The sequence below is a fragment of the Lactuca serriola genome, chromosome 1 (assembly GCF_051521515.1).
Source record: "Lactuca serriola cultivar US96UC23 chromosome 1, Lser_US96UC23_V15, whole genome shotgun sequence".
NCBI lineage: Eukaryota > Viridiplantae > Streptophyta > Magnoliopsida > Asterales > Asteraceae > Lactuca > Lactuca serriola.
In genome coordinates this window covers 77,718,363-77,736,875 of record NC_136408.1, presented here as the reverse complement: position 1 = coordinate 77,736,875, position 18,513 = coordinate 77,718,363, and the positions used below count along the sequence as shown (strand labels likewise).

General features: G+C 36.6%; 1 protein-coding gene across 1 annotated transcript; it reads right to left on the bottom strand.

The window, feature by feature from the left end:
- Window positions 1-8,209: 8,209 nt before the first annotated feature.
- Window positions 8,210-10,580, bottom strand: ACD1 (Pheophorbide a oxygenase family protein with Rieske 2Fe-2S domain-containing protein). Its single transcript, XM_079031122.1, has 7 exons — window positions 10,018-10,580; window positions 9,712-9,947; window positions 9,497-9,623; window positions 9,269-9,405; window positions 9,026-9,185; window positions 8,691-8,960; window positions 8,210-8,622 (listed from the first exon to the last, which is right to left on the bottom strand). Exons 1-7 carry the CDS (start codon window positions 10,426-10,428, stop codon window positions 8,368-8,370), a joined length of 1,596 nt encoding a protein of 531 aa, XP_078887248.1. The 5' UTR covers window positions 10,429-10,580; the 3' UTR covers window positions 8,210-8,367.
- Between the last annotated feature and the right edge of the window lie 7,933 nt (window positions 10,581-18,513).

The window sequence follows — 18,513 nt, the reverse complement described above, 5'->3', positions numbered from 1 at the left end:
CTTCTCCCCCTTTTTATAATCGAAATTTGATTATAAAACTCCATGGAAAAAGAACGTGCTCTATTCGGAATTTTTCATGCCAAAACTCCCCCTTAACATGTGGCATAAACATTGTGCTTCAATCCGAAAAATCCAAAAAATAATGAATTTTTAGCTTCGTTCACGGATCACCTTTGACAAAACTTCTCAAAAATGGGTAGAATTCGTCAAGTTCAAAATTCTGCAGTGACCCGTTGCGCCCAAAACAGCAAAATATGCAAAACTCTCCCCCTTTTCCAAAGCTGGGTAGAAAGCGTCAATTTGCACAAACTGCAGGGACCATATTTGAAAATTCTGCAATTTCAGCATTTTATGACCCCATTTGCGAAGTTGGGTACAAACTGTCAAAAATGCGAAACTACAGGCACTCGTTTTGACAATTTCTGCATGTGCTTCAAATTTGCGAAGTTGGTTAGCTTTTGTTATTTCTTGAAAAGAGCAGGGACCAAATGCGAAACTCTTGGCTTTCTTCCCCAATTCGCATTTTACTGTAAGAGTTTTTTTTTTCAAACCATAGACTTTGCATTCTTTACTTTCGCATTTTCATTCTTATACACTTCGCATCCCTTCGCATGTTTCAATCACCAAAATGCGAATCACAATGAGATAAATTCGCATTTTGATTCCAAAACAAAACACCAAATGCGAACAATTTTTCTTTTATATGTAATCTGCTCCAAATGCGAACCATCCTTGCACACTGCAGTAACACAAATGCAAATTTGATTCCAAAATGCGAACCAAAATTTTGTATGCGAATCCAAAATTGTTACAAGCAGCAACCCAAAATCAAGCTTCCTTACTCCTTGCGAACATAAACACGCACAAAATCTGCAAACATTACTCAATCAAAATCGACTTCAATCGCAGCAATCGTTCTTCATTCTTTTCATTACAGGAACCCCAAAATCAACATTGTTTTTCAATTCCAAACTTGCGAACTCACTTTTTACTTCAATCAATTCTCGCTTTCAACAATCAACCTCAAAAATCAATCGTCATCCATAGCTTCCGTTATGAAGAACAATCGATCGACTCCAAAATTCTTTGGCAAACAACCAATAGTTCGCACATCGACCAACAGATTGTCGAATCTAAAATCTTCAAATACCAACTCAGTAATATGCGAACCATAGTCAATTCCAAAATCCGACTCCCAAAATCAATCCTTTCTAGTTCGCTCCTGTTCGTCTTCATCCGCTCAAACAACCAATCAATCGATCCTCAAATTCGCAAGTTTCACCAAATGCGAATCCATTCAAAATCAAAATTCCAAACATTGATCGACTTCTCAGAAACAATCATCTGTTCGTTCTCGTCTGTTCTTTCCCGTTTCATTCGTTCGTCACAGTATTCATTCATCACAAATACAACTTATTCAAATGCGAAATCAATCTCTAAATTGAACTTGATTTCGACATTTTCATCCCAAATACAACTTGTATTATCACATTTCAGCCACAATTTCATCGAATTAACCCATAGTAGTCATGTTTGACTTTTAGAGTCAACGATCTAAAACACAAAATAGATGATTTTGAGTTCCGATTTCAGATCAAAAGATGTTTTTCAACTGTTCTTCACCATCTTCAATTGTTCTTGATCACCAATTTCACCAAAATTAAAGATTCACAGTTCAATTTCTTAGACAATAACTTGATCCTTATCGATTTAGTGATTGAAGATGGGGAGAACAAAATCGATTCACAAGTATTATTTCAACAATCAAAACTCGTCGATTGTTAAGAATGATGAGAAGAAAACGAGACTCAAGAACTTTGAAAACAAAATACGAGTTACGATCATACGATCGTACAACCATCTGAAGCGTCTACTATATCAGGAATGAGTTGAATAAATCATATGTTGTAAATGAATCTGGGCTTACAAATTGATCATGAACAGTAATATCTCAAATATTGGGCTTACAAATCAACCGTGAATAATACTATCATAATTTGGACTCAAAAGATCTTCATGAACAGTTACAAATTTGTGACTTGGGCTAAAATATTCGAATAAAGTCCAATAGCATTTTAGACACCATCGATGAACAGTAACATCAAATTTGTTTTGGGCTCAAAGAATTAATCAAAACATTTTTGACGTTTGGGCTTAGAAATCGAATAATATGAATAGTAACAAGATTTATTTTTGGTTTGGACTTGATCTAAACAAAAATTGATTGGATCAACAATGAGGTTTGAAACGAATTAGATCCAATGAATCAAAACGATCAAAAATCAAAAACGTTAAGCACGATTTCAACGAAATTAAGAGAGATCATAGAGATAGACTCACCAAAAATTGCTCCAAATTGTCACAAAAATTGCCAAACCGAGAATCGTTCTTCAAAAGTCACGTTGATCGTGAAAACCAAGCTCTGATACCAATTGTAGTGACAAAGAACATGGTTTGACATGCGGAATTAAAGCTTGCACAATTGAACATGGTGATTTGGGTGTTTAAGAGATATATTGAATGTATATGGTGTTTACAAAAAGGATCTAGATCTAGACTACATAATTAACACACACATACACACTCACTTTTACATCTCTCAAGCACACCTCTACAAGTGGTATGAACCCACTATTTATAGAGGTGTTTACATGTCTCTCTCTCACTCTAACATGTAAATGGGTCTAAAGGCTAAAGCACCACATGTAAGTGGGTTTTACAAAAGTCAAACATTTACAAAGTCATGAATGAATAACTTTGCAACCCCAACACCTTTGTGGCGGGATTATCTCCTATCTTGCCACCCGCCTTGCTTGTGCCGAGCTTTTTGAGAGCAAGCGCCCGGATCTCGAGAGAATCACACAAGGCTCTAATACCATCACATCCAATGTCCTTGTGGCCTCATCTTTCTTCCGTAGAGAAGGTGATGGTAGTATCACATGCTTGGTACAGGGTGAACACATTTTCGAGTTCCTCATGGGGATTTCAGTTCCCTCCAGCTCCAGCAGGACATCACTCAGACTAGGTGGTGTCTACCAAAGAATATTTCTGCATATTCCATTCCACGAGCTCCTGTTCCCATTCTGAGAGCTCCTGAGCGGCCAGTCGTCAACCACGAAGACGACATCCCTATTCCTCCCGCTCACTCCACTGCTACCACTGTAGGGAGATCCATTTCTGTCGCCCCAGTAGAGACTGCACGTTATTTCTACACCCGGCAGGCGACTCAGTACCATGACACATACATGAGGCGTTTTGATCACCTTAATCAAGTTGTTGCCAACATTCGCGTTGATTTGTCTGTAACCAATGCCTCTGTTCAGCAATTGACACAAACGGTACAACAAGCTATGCAATTCATGCAACGTTGGGCCCCTCGCAGCTAGTAGATTGCCTTACCCTCTCCGAGCATCGAGGACGATGCTTAATCTTAAGCTTAGGGAGGGGTCCTTGTACATGAGGTTCTAGTTTCCACATGCATTTCATCAAAAAAAAATCCAAAAAGATTTTTACTTTTCTTATTTTTATATATATATATATATTTTCTTTCCATGCATTCATTTCAAAGCATTAAAAAAAGGTTATTTTCATTTTTTTTCTCAGTTTCTTTGCATTTTTGCATTGTTAAAAAAAAGTGTATGAGATGATGATACTCTTTACATACAATAGCTCCGTGAAGTGGGAAATCGAGAACTCAAATGAAAAAAAATACTAAGGCAACCGGATTGTTATTGGAAGTGTAGAATCAGCTGCCATAACCAGGGACCCAAACATCGTGACTCGAGAACCCAACTTTAGATAATAAAAAAAATGAAGTACCGAAACTTTTTTGTGGGCGGTAATAACAACTTTAGTATGATTTGCTTCTGAATGTTTAAAAAGAAACTTGATTGACAAATTTGGACCCACATAACATGACCCTATTTGTTGACACGCGTTACCTTTGCGGTAACAGAGAGCTTAAGTATCAAACTCACACAGTAAAAAAAAGGTACAATGCCATATCTAGTACCCAAATCAAGAATTTCAAACGCTCAAATGAAAAAATCTCAAGAAATTCCAAAAATGAAGATTGAAGAATCCAAGTTCAAAACGAAGTACAAATCAAAGTTCAATCAAATTAGAAGCCACTTCAAAGTTATATTTGGCGAAAGAAGAACTGTGTGATATGATACTTGTGGCTCTCGAAAAAGTGAAAGCATAGAGCTCGGGCTCCTACGGGGGTTGGCCCTTGCTGCTTCGGCGAAAGTTGATTTGGTCGTGCGGGTTCTTAAGGATGCGTCGATCATGATTCTTACTTATCTAGTCTTTAGACATGAGATCCGGACTATGTCATTTTCGCTCATAAGGCTAACTAAGGTATGAAGTTTCAATAAAACTAGGGTTGGATTATTGGGTTACATGGTTTCAGGTCTTCCTCACTTTGGGAGTCTGTGATATGTGAAAGATAGCAGGATGGTCGCCTAGATATTAGTGACTGGAGCCTCATTGATGTAAAGTCTGATCGTATAAAAAAAATTATTTGTGTTTTTGGATTTATCTTCGGTTCACTTTTCTTAAGCATCTTTTTGTACATATATCATTTTCATTAGTTTTTCTTTTATTGCATGCATCCACTCTTAATTCTCTTTAAGTCCTTTTCGTTCCTTCCGTTCTTTTCATCTAGTTTCTTTTTAGTCTCCTATCGTCTTCTCTAAGGTGATTCTTAATTTTGTTCTTTCTTGAGGACAAGAAAGGTCTAAGCTTAGGGAGCTTTGATAGGTGCATTTTATGCACCTATTTTGCATGTTTATTTTCGTCCTTTCATAGCATTCTACTTCATAATTCTTGCATTTAGTTGATTATTAGGGAAATTGCATACTTTATCAAGAATGTCTGGTACTTCACTATTTTTTATTTATTTCGCAAACATTATGGAGCATGGAGCTTGGATGCATGGAGCATGAAACTTGGATCATGAAGAGAAGATGACCCGGTCATGCAATGAAGAGAACAAGAAGACGGAACCCGAGTCATTGTGCATTATCATCATAGCAAAGGACTACGTTTGAAGCACGGCTCATGTCACACCGACACGAGTCGTGTTTTTCCTTTATCATCTTATATTTGAGCAACTTGACTCGTGGTGAAGCTAGACTGAAGATGGAGCCAACAGTGAAGACTAGTTTGAGTTTTAGCAAAAAGCATGGGTCATGCCAAAAACACATGGTTAAGACAAATGGCCATGCCAAAAACGCATGGGCAAAAGGCATGGCCATGCTAAAATCGCATGGCCTTATGGCAAGTTACATGAACTTTAATTAAAATAGGAGAAGACTTCATTTGAAGAGGAGAACGATTTTTGGGAGCAATTTGGGGATTTCTAGTAGACTTTTTGCAGTTTTAGAGAAGACCTAATCATTGCAAACACTTTGGATTTCATTTTTGTAAGGATTAAACATTTCAATTTCATCTTTATTCTTGTTTGATTTGTTCTTATCCATGTGTGGCTAAGAAACCCTAGTTTCTAGTTCTTGTTCAAAACATGTTGATTGCTTGACTTGAAGCATATGATTTGATGTTTGATTTGTGATTCTATTCTAGTGATTATGTTTTTGTTTAAACTAGAACCCTTAAATTTGATTTATGTTTGATTGGCCACTTTAATGAATTGAATTTTTGTGCGGTTAATTAACTTTTAGGGCACCTAATCGTTCTATTAAGTTAATAATTGGTAACAAACAATAAGTTTTCTTATTGTAAAACATATATCACATGTTTTCACACTTCCGAGCGTATGAGAAGAAATGAACATTGTTGGGAAGCTTGTACAAAACTTAATGCAGTTTTTCAATACAATCTAAGAGTGTTTAGGTTGAATTAGTAAAGCTAGGTCTAGTCAAATAGCGTGTTTTGGTTAGATAATTTGGCAAGCGAGAGCTATTAGAGCGTGTTAATATCTTTCAGTACCAACTTAGAATAGCAATCTCGAATTACATCAAGTCATAATCAAGTTGAACAACAACATTGAGAACTAGAACTGGAAACACTTTTACAACTTGTTTACAAGTCTATTTAATTTTCTGCATGTTTCAAAGTTGATTGTTATTTTCATTATTTGACTTTTGCAAACAAAACCCCCCTTTTGTGACCAAAGTACCTTGGGCAAAGAGGTATAGACTTTTATCCTGTGTCTCTGTGGTTCGACCCTGCTTACCTTGTACTACTCTTTAGTGAATTAAAGCAGTGTATTTGGAGTATTTTGTACCCCTATTATTTGTTGGGTTTGACACCCCTAACAGTTCATCCAGAAAATCCTATATATTCTGTTGTATATGTATTTGTGTTCTGAAATAGTATGATATAGTTTTAATTCACATAAAACTATGAAATGAATCTCTTACTGGTAATAGAATAATATCTTGTCTATTGTGCTTGTATGAATTCTTTGAAATTGTAAGTACCTAGCTTTACCAATTGTATTGTAAAGTACCGTATAGTAGTTTTATTATTTAATAAAATTATGTAAAGTTGTTTACTTATTCATACACTAATAGTATTATTCAATACCAAATTTGTGATTTATTATAACCATGCTTGATGACCTTAGATGGCCTGAACACGACGTTCTTCAAGTGTCGAAATTGGTACGAATATTGTCACCTTAGGCCTGCCGGCCTAACTGTAGCGAACGGTTCAGGTGTAGGATTGTCAGCCCTGTATAGATCTATACACAAGTATCACGCTCTCCCTCCAGGAGACGCTTGTTATAATTTCAGGATTTGTTTTATACTTAAATAAGTATTTGAAGTATGTCTCACAAAGCTATATCGATTGTTATGTGTAGAATAATGAAAAATATATTTGTAATAGATAAACTGTAAATATCTCATAAATTATATTTAATATAATTTATATGGTTATTTTCGTAAGTTATTCTGAATATGTAAATAAATATGTAAGTTCCATAAACTGTATTGATAAGTGTACATGACTCATAAACTATACCTATTAAAGTTTATATGCTTGTTTTTGTATAAAATCTCGAACTAGTAAAGTAGTATATTTATTTTAGTAAAAATAACAATCATAAACTATTTAAATAATTTTGTTATTTATACAAGATTTCCTTGTATTTTACTTGTATTTCCCCTTACAATATTAAAAAGATAATGAAAATATAGGGGTATAAACTCATATGATAGTAATGGTGATTTGGATAACACTTTGTTGCTAGAAAAGACTTTATTGCTGAAAAACCGGGCTTTACGAGGGTTGAGTTAGAAACCGATAGACTCTTTTCTTATGGACTTCTGGTGCTTCGGGATGTTCTTCGGGTGTTAGATATGTTATCGGGACTTCGGGGGGTTTTTAAGGAGGTTTAAGGAGGTGAAATATGTGAAAAATGGTGAAAATGGTGTGAAAATTGCAAAGGAACCTGGAGGGTTCGAACCCCTAATATAGGGTGCGAGGTCTCGGCCAAAGAGGGGAAGGGAGGCACGCGTCGGCTCGCATGCAAATGGAAGGGACACGCGTTGGAGGCTCGCAGGCGCAACGTGTCTCAGCTCGGACGCTCCACGAGTGCTTATTGTGAAAATTTCATCTTTCTCGATGAATTATGTCGGTATCAATGAACTGAACTTGGTTATATTGTGTTATTAAACATTTAAATCCGGTTGAGATGGTTGGGTTTTAATTATCTGTCGTTTAAGTCACAACAATTTCATTACGAAAACTTAAATTTGTAGATGTTCTTATTGATGTGACGTGCATACTCAAACATGACGCGTCACTGTTCACCATCATGAAACCCAAAAGATGAACCCAACAATCCAACATGCTCTTTCTTTGGAGAGGTGTTTTCATCCATGTACACCTTTTTTGATGTAAGACAAAGGACAACATCGAGTTGTAGATTATGGTTTTACATCTAGAGCTTAGAATTTCTTGACTTTAAGGGTTTCTAACTCGATTTTTTATGGCTTCAATTTGATATCCTATTTTGGGTTTCATGAGTCAAACCATAACAAAAATCTCTTAGAAAAGGACTACAAATTAACATGAAGTATTTCAAAGGAGACTATGATTTTGACATAAAAAATATCATGTATTTCCTTGTGTAAGTTACTTTAATATAATTGTACACGTTTGTAACATTGTAAGATTAGGTGATTTTTAGCCATAAGTACAAATTTATGATATAAATGTAGGAAAAGAACAAACATGCATATGCTAAAACAACACCATCATTTTATATGCATACAAATCTCATGTTTCTGATCCTACTGTAGTACTGTATAACACCACCATCTAATTTCTATATCCAAAGTATAAAATACATGATACACTTCACTAATAATTCCAAAAAAATACATATTACACCAAAGTTTAATCAATATCAGCATGCACATAATCCACAAAAACAAAATTCTTCTGTAGTTCATGACAATAATAAGCCAATCCCGCACTCAAAACCGCAAATCCCGCAAAAACAACACGTATTTGTATCTCAGAAGGTACACCAGCAGCAGCACAAAGTACAACACACCCTCCAATTAAAACCTTCTTCAATGTCTCAAATCTTTCATGAGCTTTCTTACATGAAGAACATTTCAATGTATGTTGCTCAAATCTATCCAACATCTGCCACAAACAACATAAAGATCAGAAAAACATACAAAAAGATTTCAAGAAATACGAAAAGCATATACCTGGCGTTTGGATAGGTATGTGGAGGGTAGTGATTGGATGTTGGGTTGACCAAACCATTCGGGTTGACTTTTTCCATGTCTTCTGAGCCAGTTTCTGAATGCTAATACAAATCGATCGGCTTGTGTTGGGGTAAATGTGAGTTTTGTGTAGTTTTTGTTGACATCTTCCATTGATTGTGATAAGAAGACTTTTTCTTGACCTTGGAGAACAATCATATCACCATCATATACTTTGTTTGATGTCCAATGTTCATGCCATCTTGGAACAACCTACAATTTTCACCATTTTATATAAAAGGGTAAAATAGTCATTTAGTTTAATTCACACACTTTACCTGCCACCATGCGGGCCCGGGCATTGTAAACTGAAAGAAATTTCTAGCACTGCAAACAATGGAACGAGTCTTTCCAGGTGACATTGGTACATTGAAGGAACAAATCCAAATTACCCACTTTTGGTCACCCACAATAGGGAGTTTTGTGTCAATTTCTATCCTGAAAACAATAATAAATTTCTTTAATTAATCTCTTTTCTAGTTGTGAAATACCTGTATTACCCTTTAGTTGTGTAAACTTACTTGTTTATGTAATAGCAAGGCGCGATAAACTTAGCACTGATTTTTGGGTTCCCTTCGTTTTCTCCAGAAAAACCCCAATGACCAGTGGAATCCATTTTAAATGGTAGTGGTTTAGCTCTATCCCTCCTCCCTGTAATCTGTAGAATCATTCAAGAAATTAAGAATTCGGGCAGCAGATATGAAGAATCCGGGCAGCGGGCAGTGGGAAGAGGGCAACTGTGTTCTCACCTTATGATGAGCAAAATCAATGTGTGAGGGATCAGAAACATTCTCCATGAGAGTATCGTATCCATAGAACAGATCACGTTGAATCGTGACTGTTGAAAATTCAGGGTTTTCGAAGTCATCAGGCAACCTAATCGACATTAAAAATTGGGGATAATGATTGATCAATTAAATATAGGTGATGAATATTATAATAGTGAAAAGAATTTGGTGATTACATTGGAGGCTGAGTGGCACGAGCTCGTTCTAAACCATTTTCATCAGGCCATACAAAGAGCAAACCTTGAGACACCATTGTTGGAAACCTGGTAGCACATGCTCTTGGTGATTGAACAGCTCGAGCTTCGGGTCCTTCTGATGATGCTTGAGGGATCCGAGAACAGGATCCGGATCCTTCGAAGGACCATCCGTGGTAAGAACACTGTAGATGTCCGTTTTCATCGATCCTTCCTTCCTGAAAGAATCGAATTTTGTAAGATCGATAAAACCCTAATGAAAAGGGTAAAATTGGAGGGTTAACATACCGATAAAGGAGCAAGGCGATGAGGGCATTTGTCGTCAAAAGCAACCCATTGGTTGTTAGTTTTGTCGAACCAGATAACGAGGTCGCGGTTGAGGAGAGTGAAAGGGGTTGCGAGGTTTGGATCGAGGTCTTCGATTAGGGATATTGGGTACCAGTGATCTCTCCATGAGAATTTCGACGAAGAACTGGTTTCCGATTCTTCGAATTCTGGATCAATGGAAGTGTCGGTGGTGGAGGGGGAAGGTGGGGCAGCTACTCGGAGTGGAGGGAGGAGATTTTTCCGGCGAGATGAGGGTGGTGATGATGAGTGGGAACGGAGAATTATGGTTTTTGTGTGGTGAAGAGGAAGTGAAGGAAATAAGCAAGTGTTGGTGGTGGTTGTTGGTGGCGTTGGGAATAGTAAAGAAGCCATTTTTATCGATTTTGAAAGAAAATTCTTGTGGTTTCTTGATTCTAGTGGTGCAGAGTGTGTGTTTTGTAGGTTAACAAGGAAGACTTTACGTGTAGGTTTGAAATGTCGATCATGGCAAAGAGACAAATTGAACAACAAAGCAAAAATTTCAACTAACACCGATGTATCAAGGATCCCATAAGGTTTTTCCCCTCCAAAAACCGTTAAACTACAAATTATTAGATTAAATAAATTCAGTGCAATATAAAAGGGGAAAATCTTTACCGTAATCAATTATTACTTTTATACCTATTTTTATCATTTTTGTATATTTCCTTGTTCAAAAAACATTATTACATTTACATTTTCAGATATAATTTACTTACTTAAACTATGTTATATACAAATTTTGTCGCTTTTAGCTTATCAAACAATCATCAATTTTCTCATCATTTTCTTCGGCCAACATAATTCAAAAAAAAGAAAAGAAAAAAGAAAACATCATTTTACATAGTTAAGTTTTAAAAACACATTACAAAACGTACATCTTCCTCCTTATCCTCTCAAATTAAAACACTCCCACACCCTTTACTACGGTTGACATTCACATCTTTCCTCGCTTCTCTCATTTCCTGCTACTTCGCAAAAAACCACATTTATCCCTACAACAATCCCTGCCCCTTTCCTTTTGAATCGTAAGCCACTAGTAACCACATGCGTCAAAGATGCAATTTTATTGTTGAAATTGAAGTTTGAATTGGTTTTTTAGGTTTCAATGTGAGTTTGAGTTGCTTTTGTTGTATGTTAAAGTCGATTTTAAATTGCTACATGTTTACATTTATATAATATGTGCAACGTGATTAGCTCTTTGTTAGAAAATTCATTTTCGTGTAAGAAAATTGTACTATTGCAAATTTGTTGTCCATTTTCACAGAGTACACAACCATTTTTTGCAGTCATTTTAGTAAATAGCTCGAATTGAATCAAACCATCATTTTGCTAAGCTCATTTTGGTGTACTTTTAATCCAAATACCTATTATACTTGATACTTTTAGGATAACGAGTCTTATTTCGATTTTTTTCTTTTAATTTTTTTGGCAAACGGCATGTTGTTATTTCTAAACCATGATACAAGGAAAACAAAACCAAATCTAACCATATACAAATCAACAAAAAAGGCAAATATTTATCTATAATTGTTCTCATAGAAAGTATATTAACAAATTAACATAAATTTGGTACACCATTTGTCACTCATACAAGTGATATTCATTCACACTATGGTGGCCGGAAAGAACAATAATAACAATAATAGAAACCAAACATATTGATATTATTAATTTAATCATTTTACCAGAGTACATTGTTTTCTAAATACTTTAGTTACTACAATACATGACAAAAATAAAAATAAAGTAGCTAAAAAAGATTAGTTCTTGGAATAAGTCTGATAATCAAGTCCAACATCACGTGATCCAGTATTGATATAAGGTCCTCTAAAAGTTGCTTGAGGTGGCAATGGTTTTGATGAATCAATAACAAGGGCCTTTGATGATGACCTAGTCCTGTATTCAACAATTAACATACAATTTAATGTTAATGTTTCAAGAAAGACTAAATGAAATAAATAAATGAAACAAAAAGCAATGTACTTAAGCCATGTAAAAGGGAAAAGCTAAACCTGCACTTGCAAAAGCTACCAAGCCTGTTGCAACCATTATGTTACGTGTTCTTGACATCAAGATCTTTAAATGCAGACTAATTCAAAAGTATCTGTAAATCAACAAAAGGAAATTTGATATATACAGTTAGGTATCATAAATAAAAAACAAATGGATGATCTTGATAATTTCATCAAGGCTGATTCTATGATATGAATGCGTAGTACATAAAATTCTGTAACAAGGAACCAAAGTAGGAGGTATTAAAAGTTTAGGTGGGGATAATTCAACTTATGACCTAAGATTTCTGGTATCCAATTCTCAAAAAGGGAATCAATCATTCGAATTAATCCAGAGTTTGGACTAATTGCATAAACGATTGCCTTAGATCGGGTAATTATGAAGAATTCAAAAGGCAAACAACAAAAGAAATATCGTAGATGAGGTTGTTCTATAATCTATACCACCACCATAGAATCAAACCCTAGAATAAATCATTGTTATGGAAAACCATAAGTCTTAATTCCCTGAAATACTTTGTTACCTATTCATGAAATGAAGCCACCAAAACCCTAATTTAACTCCGATCATGCTTATATATATATATATATATATATATATATATATATATATATATATATATATATATATATATATATATATATATATATATATAGATATCATAGAATCAAAGCGAAATAAAAGGATAATTAGATTCATGTTACCTATAGGTGAGAAAATGTGAATCCAAAGTTGCTTAGAAAGCTATGAATCGCCAACTACAGAACTTTGGGCGACCTCTATTATGGGATTGAAGTTGCATTGAGCTATCAAATGAGTTCATCTAACCCAAATGGGTCGAACACTCGGGTGAAGTCCGTTTACCAGTTGACCCGAAATGGTTCCCGTTTTATTTTTAGATTAGCGGATTTGTTCACTTTTCTTTGCCTTTATTTATGTTACTAAATGTGACATTTCCAAAATCACGGCCAGAAAAGACCGTTTTAATTTATGCTTTTAAAATAGTTTCAGAGTAAATCCATCGATTTAAAAGAGTTGCGGAATTTGTTCCCAAAACAAAATATGAAAACATAAAGTCTATCAAAGCATTTCATCACGAGATGCATTTTCATTATATAACAATATTCGGGATGTCATGTTCCGATAAACAGACCAAAAGCATAAACAACAAAAGATAGACCATACAATAGTTACATATAACAACTGGTCTAATAAACAAAATAACTTGATGATTCATCCATCTTATGCCCTCGCACCACTACCTGTAATACAAATAAACTGAGTGGGTCAGGCTTGGGAGCCTGGTGAGCATATAGGGTTTTCAACCCACAATAAATAATTATATTTAATTTCACAAACCAACAATAACCCGATTACCCATTCCCGTTATCCTCACTTTACGTCCCTAAAACAACATCTATCTCAAGGGACCTAATCTAGGAATTTCATCGGGATGGACTTTACCGCGAGGGGTTTCCTCAACAATAAAAGTCCTAAGGCAACCATGAGGGGTATAGAGTACACCGGTGAACACATCGTTCACAACACCTATAGGTTATGAACCTGCTAGCATTCCACAAGACTGTCTAGAAAGAGTCTGTGGTCGTTATCCATACTCCGTTGAATAACTAGATCAACAACAACAACATCGAGGTCTCTCATCTATTTATCACACATCAACTATCTACTCATGTTCTACCCAACATATTAGTAGATAAAAATATATATTTTTATGCATAGTTTAAAACTTGTATAATATTCTCATTCAATACATATTCCAAACAACACATGAGACACATACACATAACACGTATTTCATAGAGAATAAATCATATCTATGAGATAGAAGAAAGTGAATATACATTCACACATATAACAACAAAATATACACATAACACGTATTTGGTATAAAATACTTCGTAATTATGTGTTACAAGAAAGTAACTACACACTCATTTGATCAGAAGATGATCGGACAACACTACGACTTGTAGAAGTAATATTCTTCGGTAGATCTGGAAGATCTTCACAAAAACCGGGCTTCTCACGGGCAGAGCTTTGGCTTGGAATTGCACTTCTCGGGATTTTCGGGGCTTCGGGACTTGCTTCGGGGCTCGGGAATGATACCGGAGCTTCGGGATATTTCTTGCACGTAAAACGGGGTAAAACGGGAGAGAGAAGAGAAAATGAACAAGAAGGCCAGTTGCCCTCGCATGCCTTTTATAGAGGCTGAGCCTCGCACGTACGCTCGGCATAATGCTCAGCTACGCGGGGCGTAAGCGACCAAAAACGTCACTGCGTACGTATGCGAGACACTTAAGTCCGAGGCAGTTCATGCACTGGGGTACGCTGGGCGTACTCAACTACGCTAGGTGTAGTTCGGATCAGATCAATGACTCCTTCGGATATTATCCGAATTAAAGATTAAATAAATAAATATTAATTATTTAAAAATTTCAGAAATTCATATCTTCATCATACGAACTCCATTTTTGACATTCTTTATATCTACGCGTAGGTGAGACTACGCTCTACAACTTTCGTTTAGACTCCGTCGGCTAATTTTGACTTTATTTTTATTATTTATTTTTAGTAGGCCGGGACAGGCAAACTCTGTTATAAATTCATAACTTCTTCATCCGACGTCCGTTTTCGTCTGTCTTTTTACCGTTGCACTATCCTTGACGAGATCTTCGATTCTCGTTTAGATTGTTTCGGCTAAAAACCACTCTAACGTAAATTTCATTTTTTACGTCATTCAACGTTGCTGGTTCTGTCGCGAAATTTCGACAAGTCATAACTTCTTCGTTATAACTCGGATTTCGGCATTCTTTATATATTCGGAAACCTCGTTTCAACTACTACAACATTATCTATATATATCGACTTTATCTAACCTTTTATTTTGACGCTTATTTCCATTCTTAAATTCAATTAAGACACTCAATTAAACACAAAACACGTAATACTCAAATAATACACTTCTATTATTTCAAGACGGGTTACAAATGTTAACCTAGACTATTATATCCACATTAATGACAAACCCAGAAACACAAGCGTTACAATTCTATCCACCTTAGAATGATTCCGTCCTCGGAATCACACATCAACAAACAAATAGCGACTCATCATGTCACTCTCTGTCTCCCAGGTGAGATTTGGCCCATTCGTGTGTTTCCATCGGACAAACACTAACTCGACCATCTTGCGTCGCAACTTCTTAGTCTTTTGGTCAACGATTGCCTCTGGTTCTTCAATCAACCTTTTGTTCTCATCGATTCTCAACTCCGAAAGTGGAATCATGTCGGGAACTTCTCCCGTGAACTTCCTTAAATAACACACATGGAAAGTGTTATGAATTCCATTCAGTTCTTCTGGTAGTTCGAGCTTGTAAGCTTGGTTCCCAATCCTCTGAAAAACTTTAAACGGTCCAATAAACCTTGGTCTCAACTTTCTCCTTTTTCCAAATCTTATAAGTCCCTTCCACGGCAAGACTTTAAGCAAAACCGAATGTCCAACTTCAAAAGTCATCGGTCTTCGCTTGTTGTCAACATAGTTCTTTTGACGATCCTGAGCTGCTAACATTCTCTCCCTAATCATTTTCAACTTTTCAGCAGTTTGATGGACTATCTCCGGTCCCATAAACTGTTTTTCCCCAGCCTTAAGCCAACAAGACGGCGTACGGCATTTTTGTCCATACAAAGCTTGATAAGGTGCCATCTTTATGCTCGAGTGAAAACTATTATTGTAGGAAAATTCTACCAAAGCTAAATGTTCATCCCAATTACCTTCGAATTCCAGGGTACATGCTCTCAGCATATCTTCAAGTGTTTGTATCGTCCGTTCGCTCTGACCATCAGTCTGTGGATGGTAAGCTGTACTTAAACACAACTTGGTACCCAATTCCTCTTGTAGACTTTTCCAAAATCGCAAGGTGAAACGGCTGTCGCGATCTGACACAATCGTTAACGGAACACCGTGAAGCCTCATAATTTCCTTCACATAAGAATTCGCAAGCTTTTCCATTGACCATTTCTCCTTGGCTGCTATGAAATGTGCACTCTTAGTGAATCGATCAACGACCACCCAAATCATGTCGTGACCACTTTTTGTTCTGGGCAGTTTAGTGAAAAAATCCATAACAATGTCTTCCCACTTACCCATAGGCACAGGTAAAGGTTCTAAACTCCCATACAGTTTTTGATGTTGTGTCTTTACTCTCACACAAGTCACACACTCGGCCACATATTTTGCAACATCAAGCTTCATCGTCGGCCACCAGTAGTAGGGTTTCAGGTCGCTATACATTTTAGTGCTACCGGGATGAATCGAGTACATGGTCTTATGAGCTTCTTCCATCAGAAGATCTCTGACTCCTCCTGTCTTAGGTATCCAAATCCGATCTTGGAACACCTTCAATCCATGACTGTTTATACCGAACACCAACATTTTGCCTAAACGTTCTTCTTTTCGATCATTCTTTACAGAAGCTTCCTCTTGAGCTTTCTTTATACTCTCCACAATTGTCGAGACAACTTCTATTCTCAACGCTCTTGGCCTTTTTCTTTCAAGATTGACTTTCCGACTGAGAGCATCAGCAACAACATTAGCCTTACCGGGGTGATAAAGTATCTCGCAGTCGTAGTCCTTAAGTAACTCTAGCCAGCGTCGTTGCCTCATATTCAATTCCTTCGGACTAAAGAGATATTGGAGACTCTTATGATCAGTGAAAAGATTGCACTTCGTGCCATAGAGGTAATGCCTCCATATTTTCAGAGCAGAAACTATCGCTGCCAACTCCAAATCATGAGTCGGGTAGTTCTTTTCATGCTCTTTCAGCTGTCGAGACGCATATGCGATCACCTTATCTCTTTGGGTCAAAACACAACCCAATCCAACCCCAGACGCATCGCTATAAACAGCGAAGTCCTCATCTCCATCGGGTAGAGAAAGAATCGGTGCCTCACATAGCTGCTTCTTTAGCTTCTTGAATGCTTCTTTATGCTTATCATTCCAAGCATAAGTAGCTCCTTTGTGGGTCAAAGCTGTTAATGGAGTAGCGATCGAAGAAAAGCCTTGGATAAACCTTCGGTAATATCCGGCTAATCCCAAAAAGCTTCGGATCTCCGTGGGACTTTTCGGTTGTTCCCACTTCATCACAGCTTCGATCTTTGCTGGATCAACCATTATCCCTTCTTGGTTGACCACGTGACCCAAGAATTAGACTTCTCGAATCCAAAAATCACATTTGGAGAACTTAGCATACAACTTCTCCTTCTTCATGACTTCTAACACTTCTCGCAAGTGACTGCCATGCTCCTCTTGGATTTTCGAATAAATCAGAATGTCATCTATGAAAACTATCACATATTTATCAAGGAACGGATTATAAACTCTGTTCATTAAATCCATGAATGTTGTTGGAGCATTGGTTAGTCCAAACGACATAACCAAAAACTCGTAGTGTCCATATCGTGTTCTGAATGCAGTCTTCTCTATATCCTGCTCTCTTACTTTCAGCTGATGATATCTTGACCTAAGATTGATCTTCGAGAAATAGCTCGAACCTTGTAGTTGATCGAATAGGTCATCAATCCTCGGCAACGGATATCTATTCTTTATTGTTGCCTTGTTCAACTCTCTGTAATCGATGCACATTCTCATACTTCCATCTTTCTTCTTCACGAATAACACTGGAGCTCCCCATGTTGATGAACAAGGTCTAATGAAACCTCTGTCCAATAACTCCTAAAGTTGCATCATCAGCTCATTCATCTCTGTCGGTGCTAATCGGTAAGGTGCATTTGCTATTGGCGTCGTCCTTGGTAACAAGTCTATTCTAAACTCCACTTGTCTATCAAGCGGTAATCTGGGAAGATCTTCGGGAAATACTTCCGGATAATCACACATAACAGGATGCTCCACGTATCCTTTTTCTCCTTCTTAGCATCGATCACAAATGCTAGATACGACGTACATCCTTTGGCCAAACACTTTCTGGCTTTCATCAATGAAATGATTCCATAATTTACTCTGTGTTTATCTCCATACACGATAAACGACTCTTTCCCAAGTGGGTTTGTTTTGAGTATCTTCTTCTTGCACAATATCTCGACATCATTGGTGCTAAGCCAATCCATTCCCAACACGATGTCGAAACCGTTAAGTTCGATAGGCAATAATTCCTCGTGAAACTTATTCCCATTCAAGTCAATTAAGATGTTTTTCATACGATGGATAACAGGTATAAACTTGCCACTAGCAACTTCGACTAATAAAGCATTATCTAGTCTATCGACAGACAAAGCTAGTTTTCTACTAAATTCATGCAAAATAAAGGAGTAGTTGGCTCTAGAATCAAATAAAATTTGGGCAGACAATTAGTTAACGAGAAAGGTACCTGAAGCGACATCAACTTCA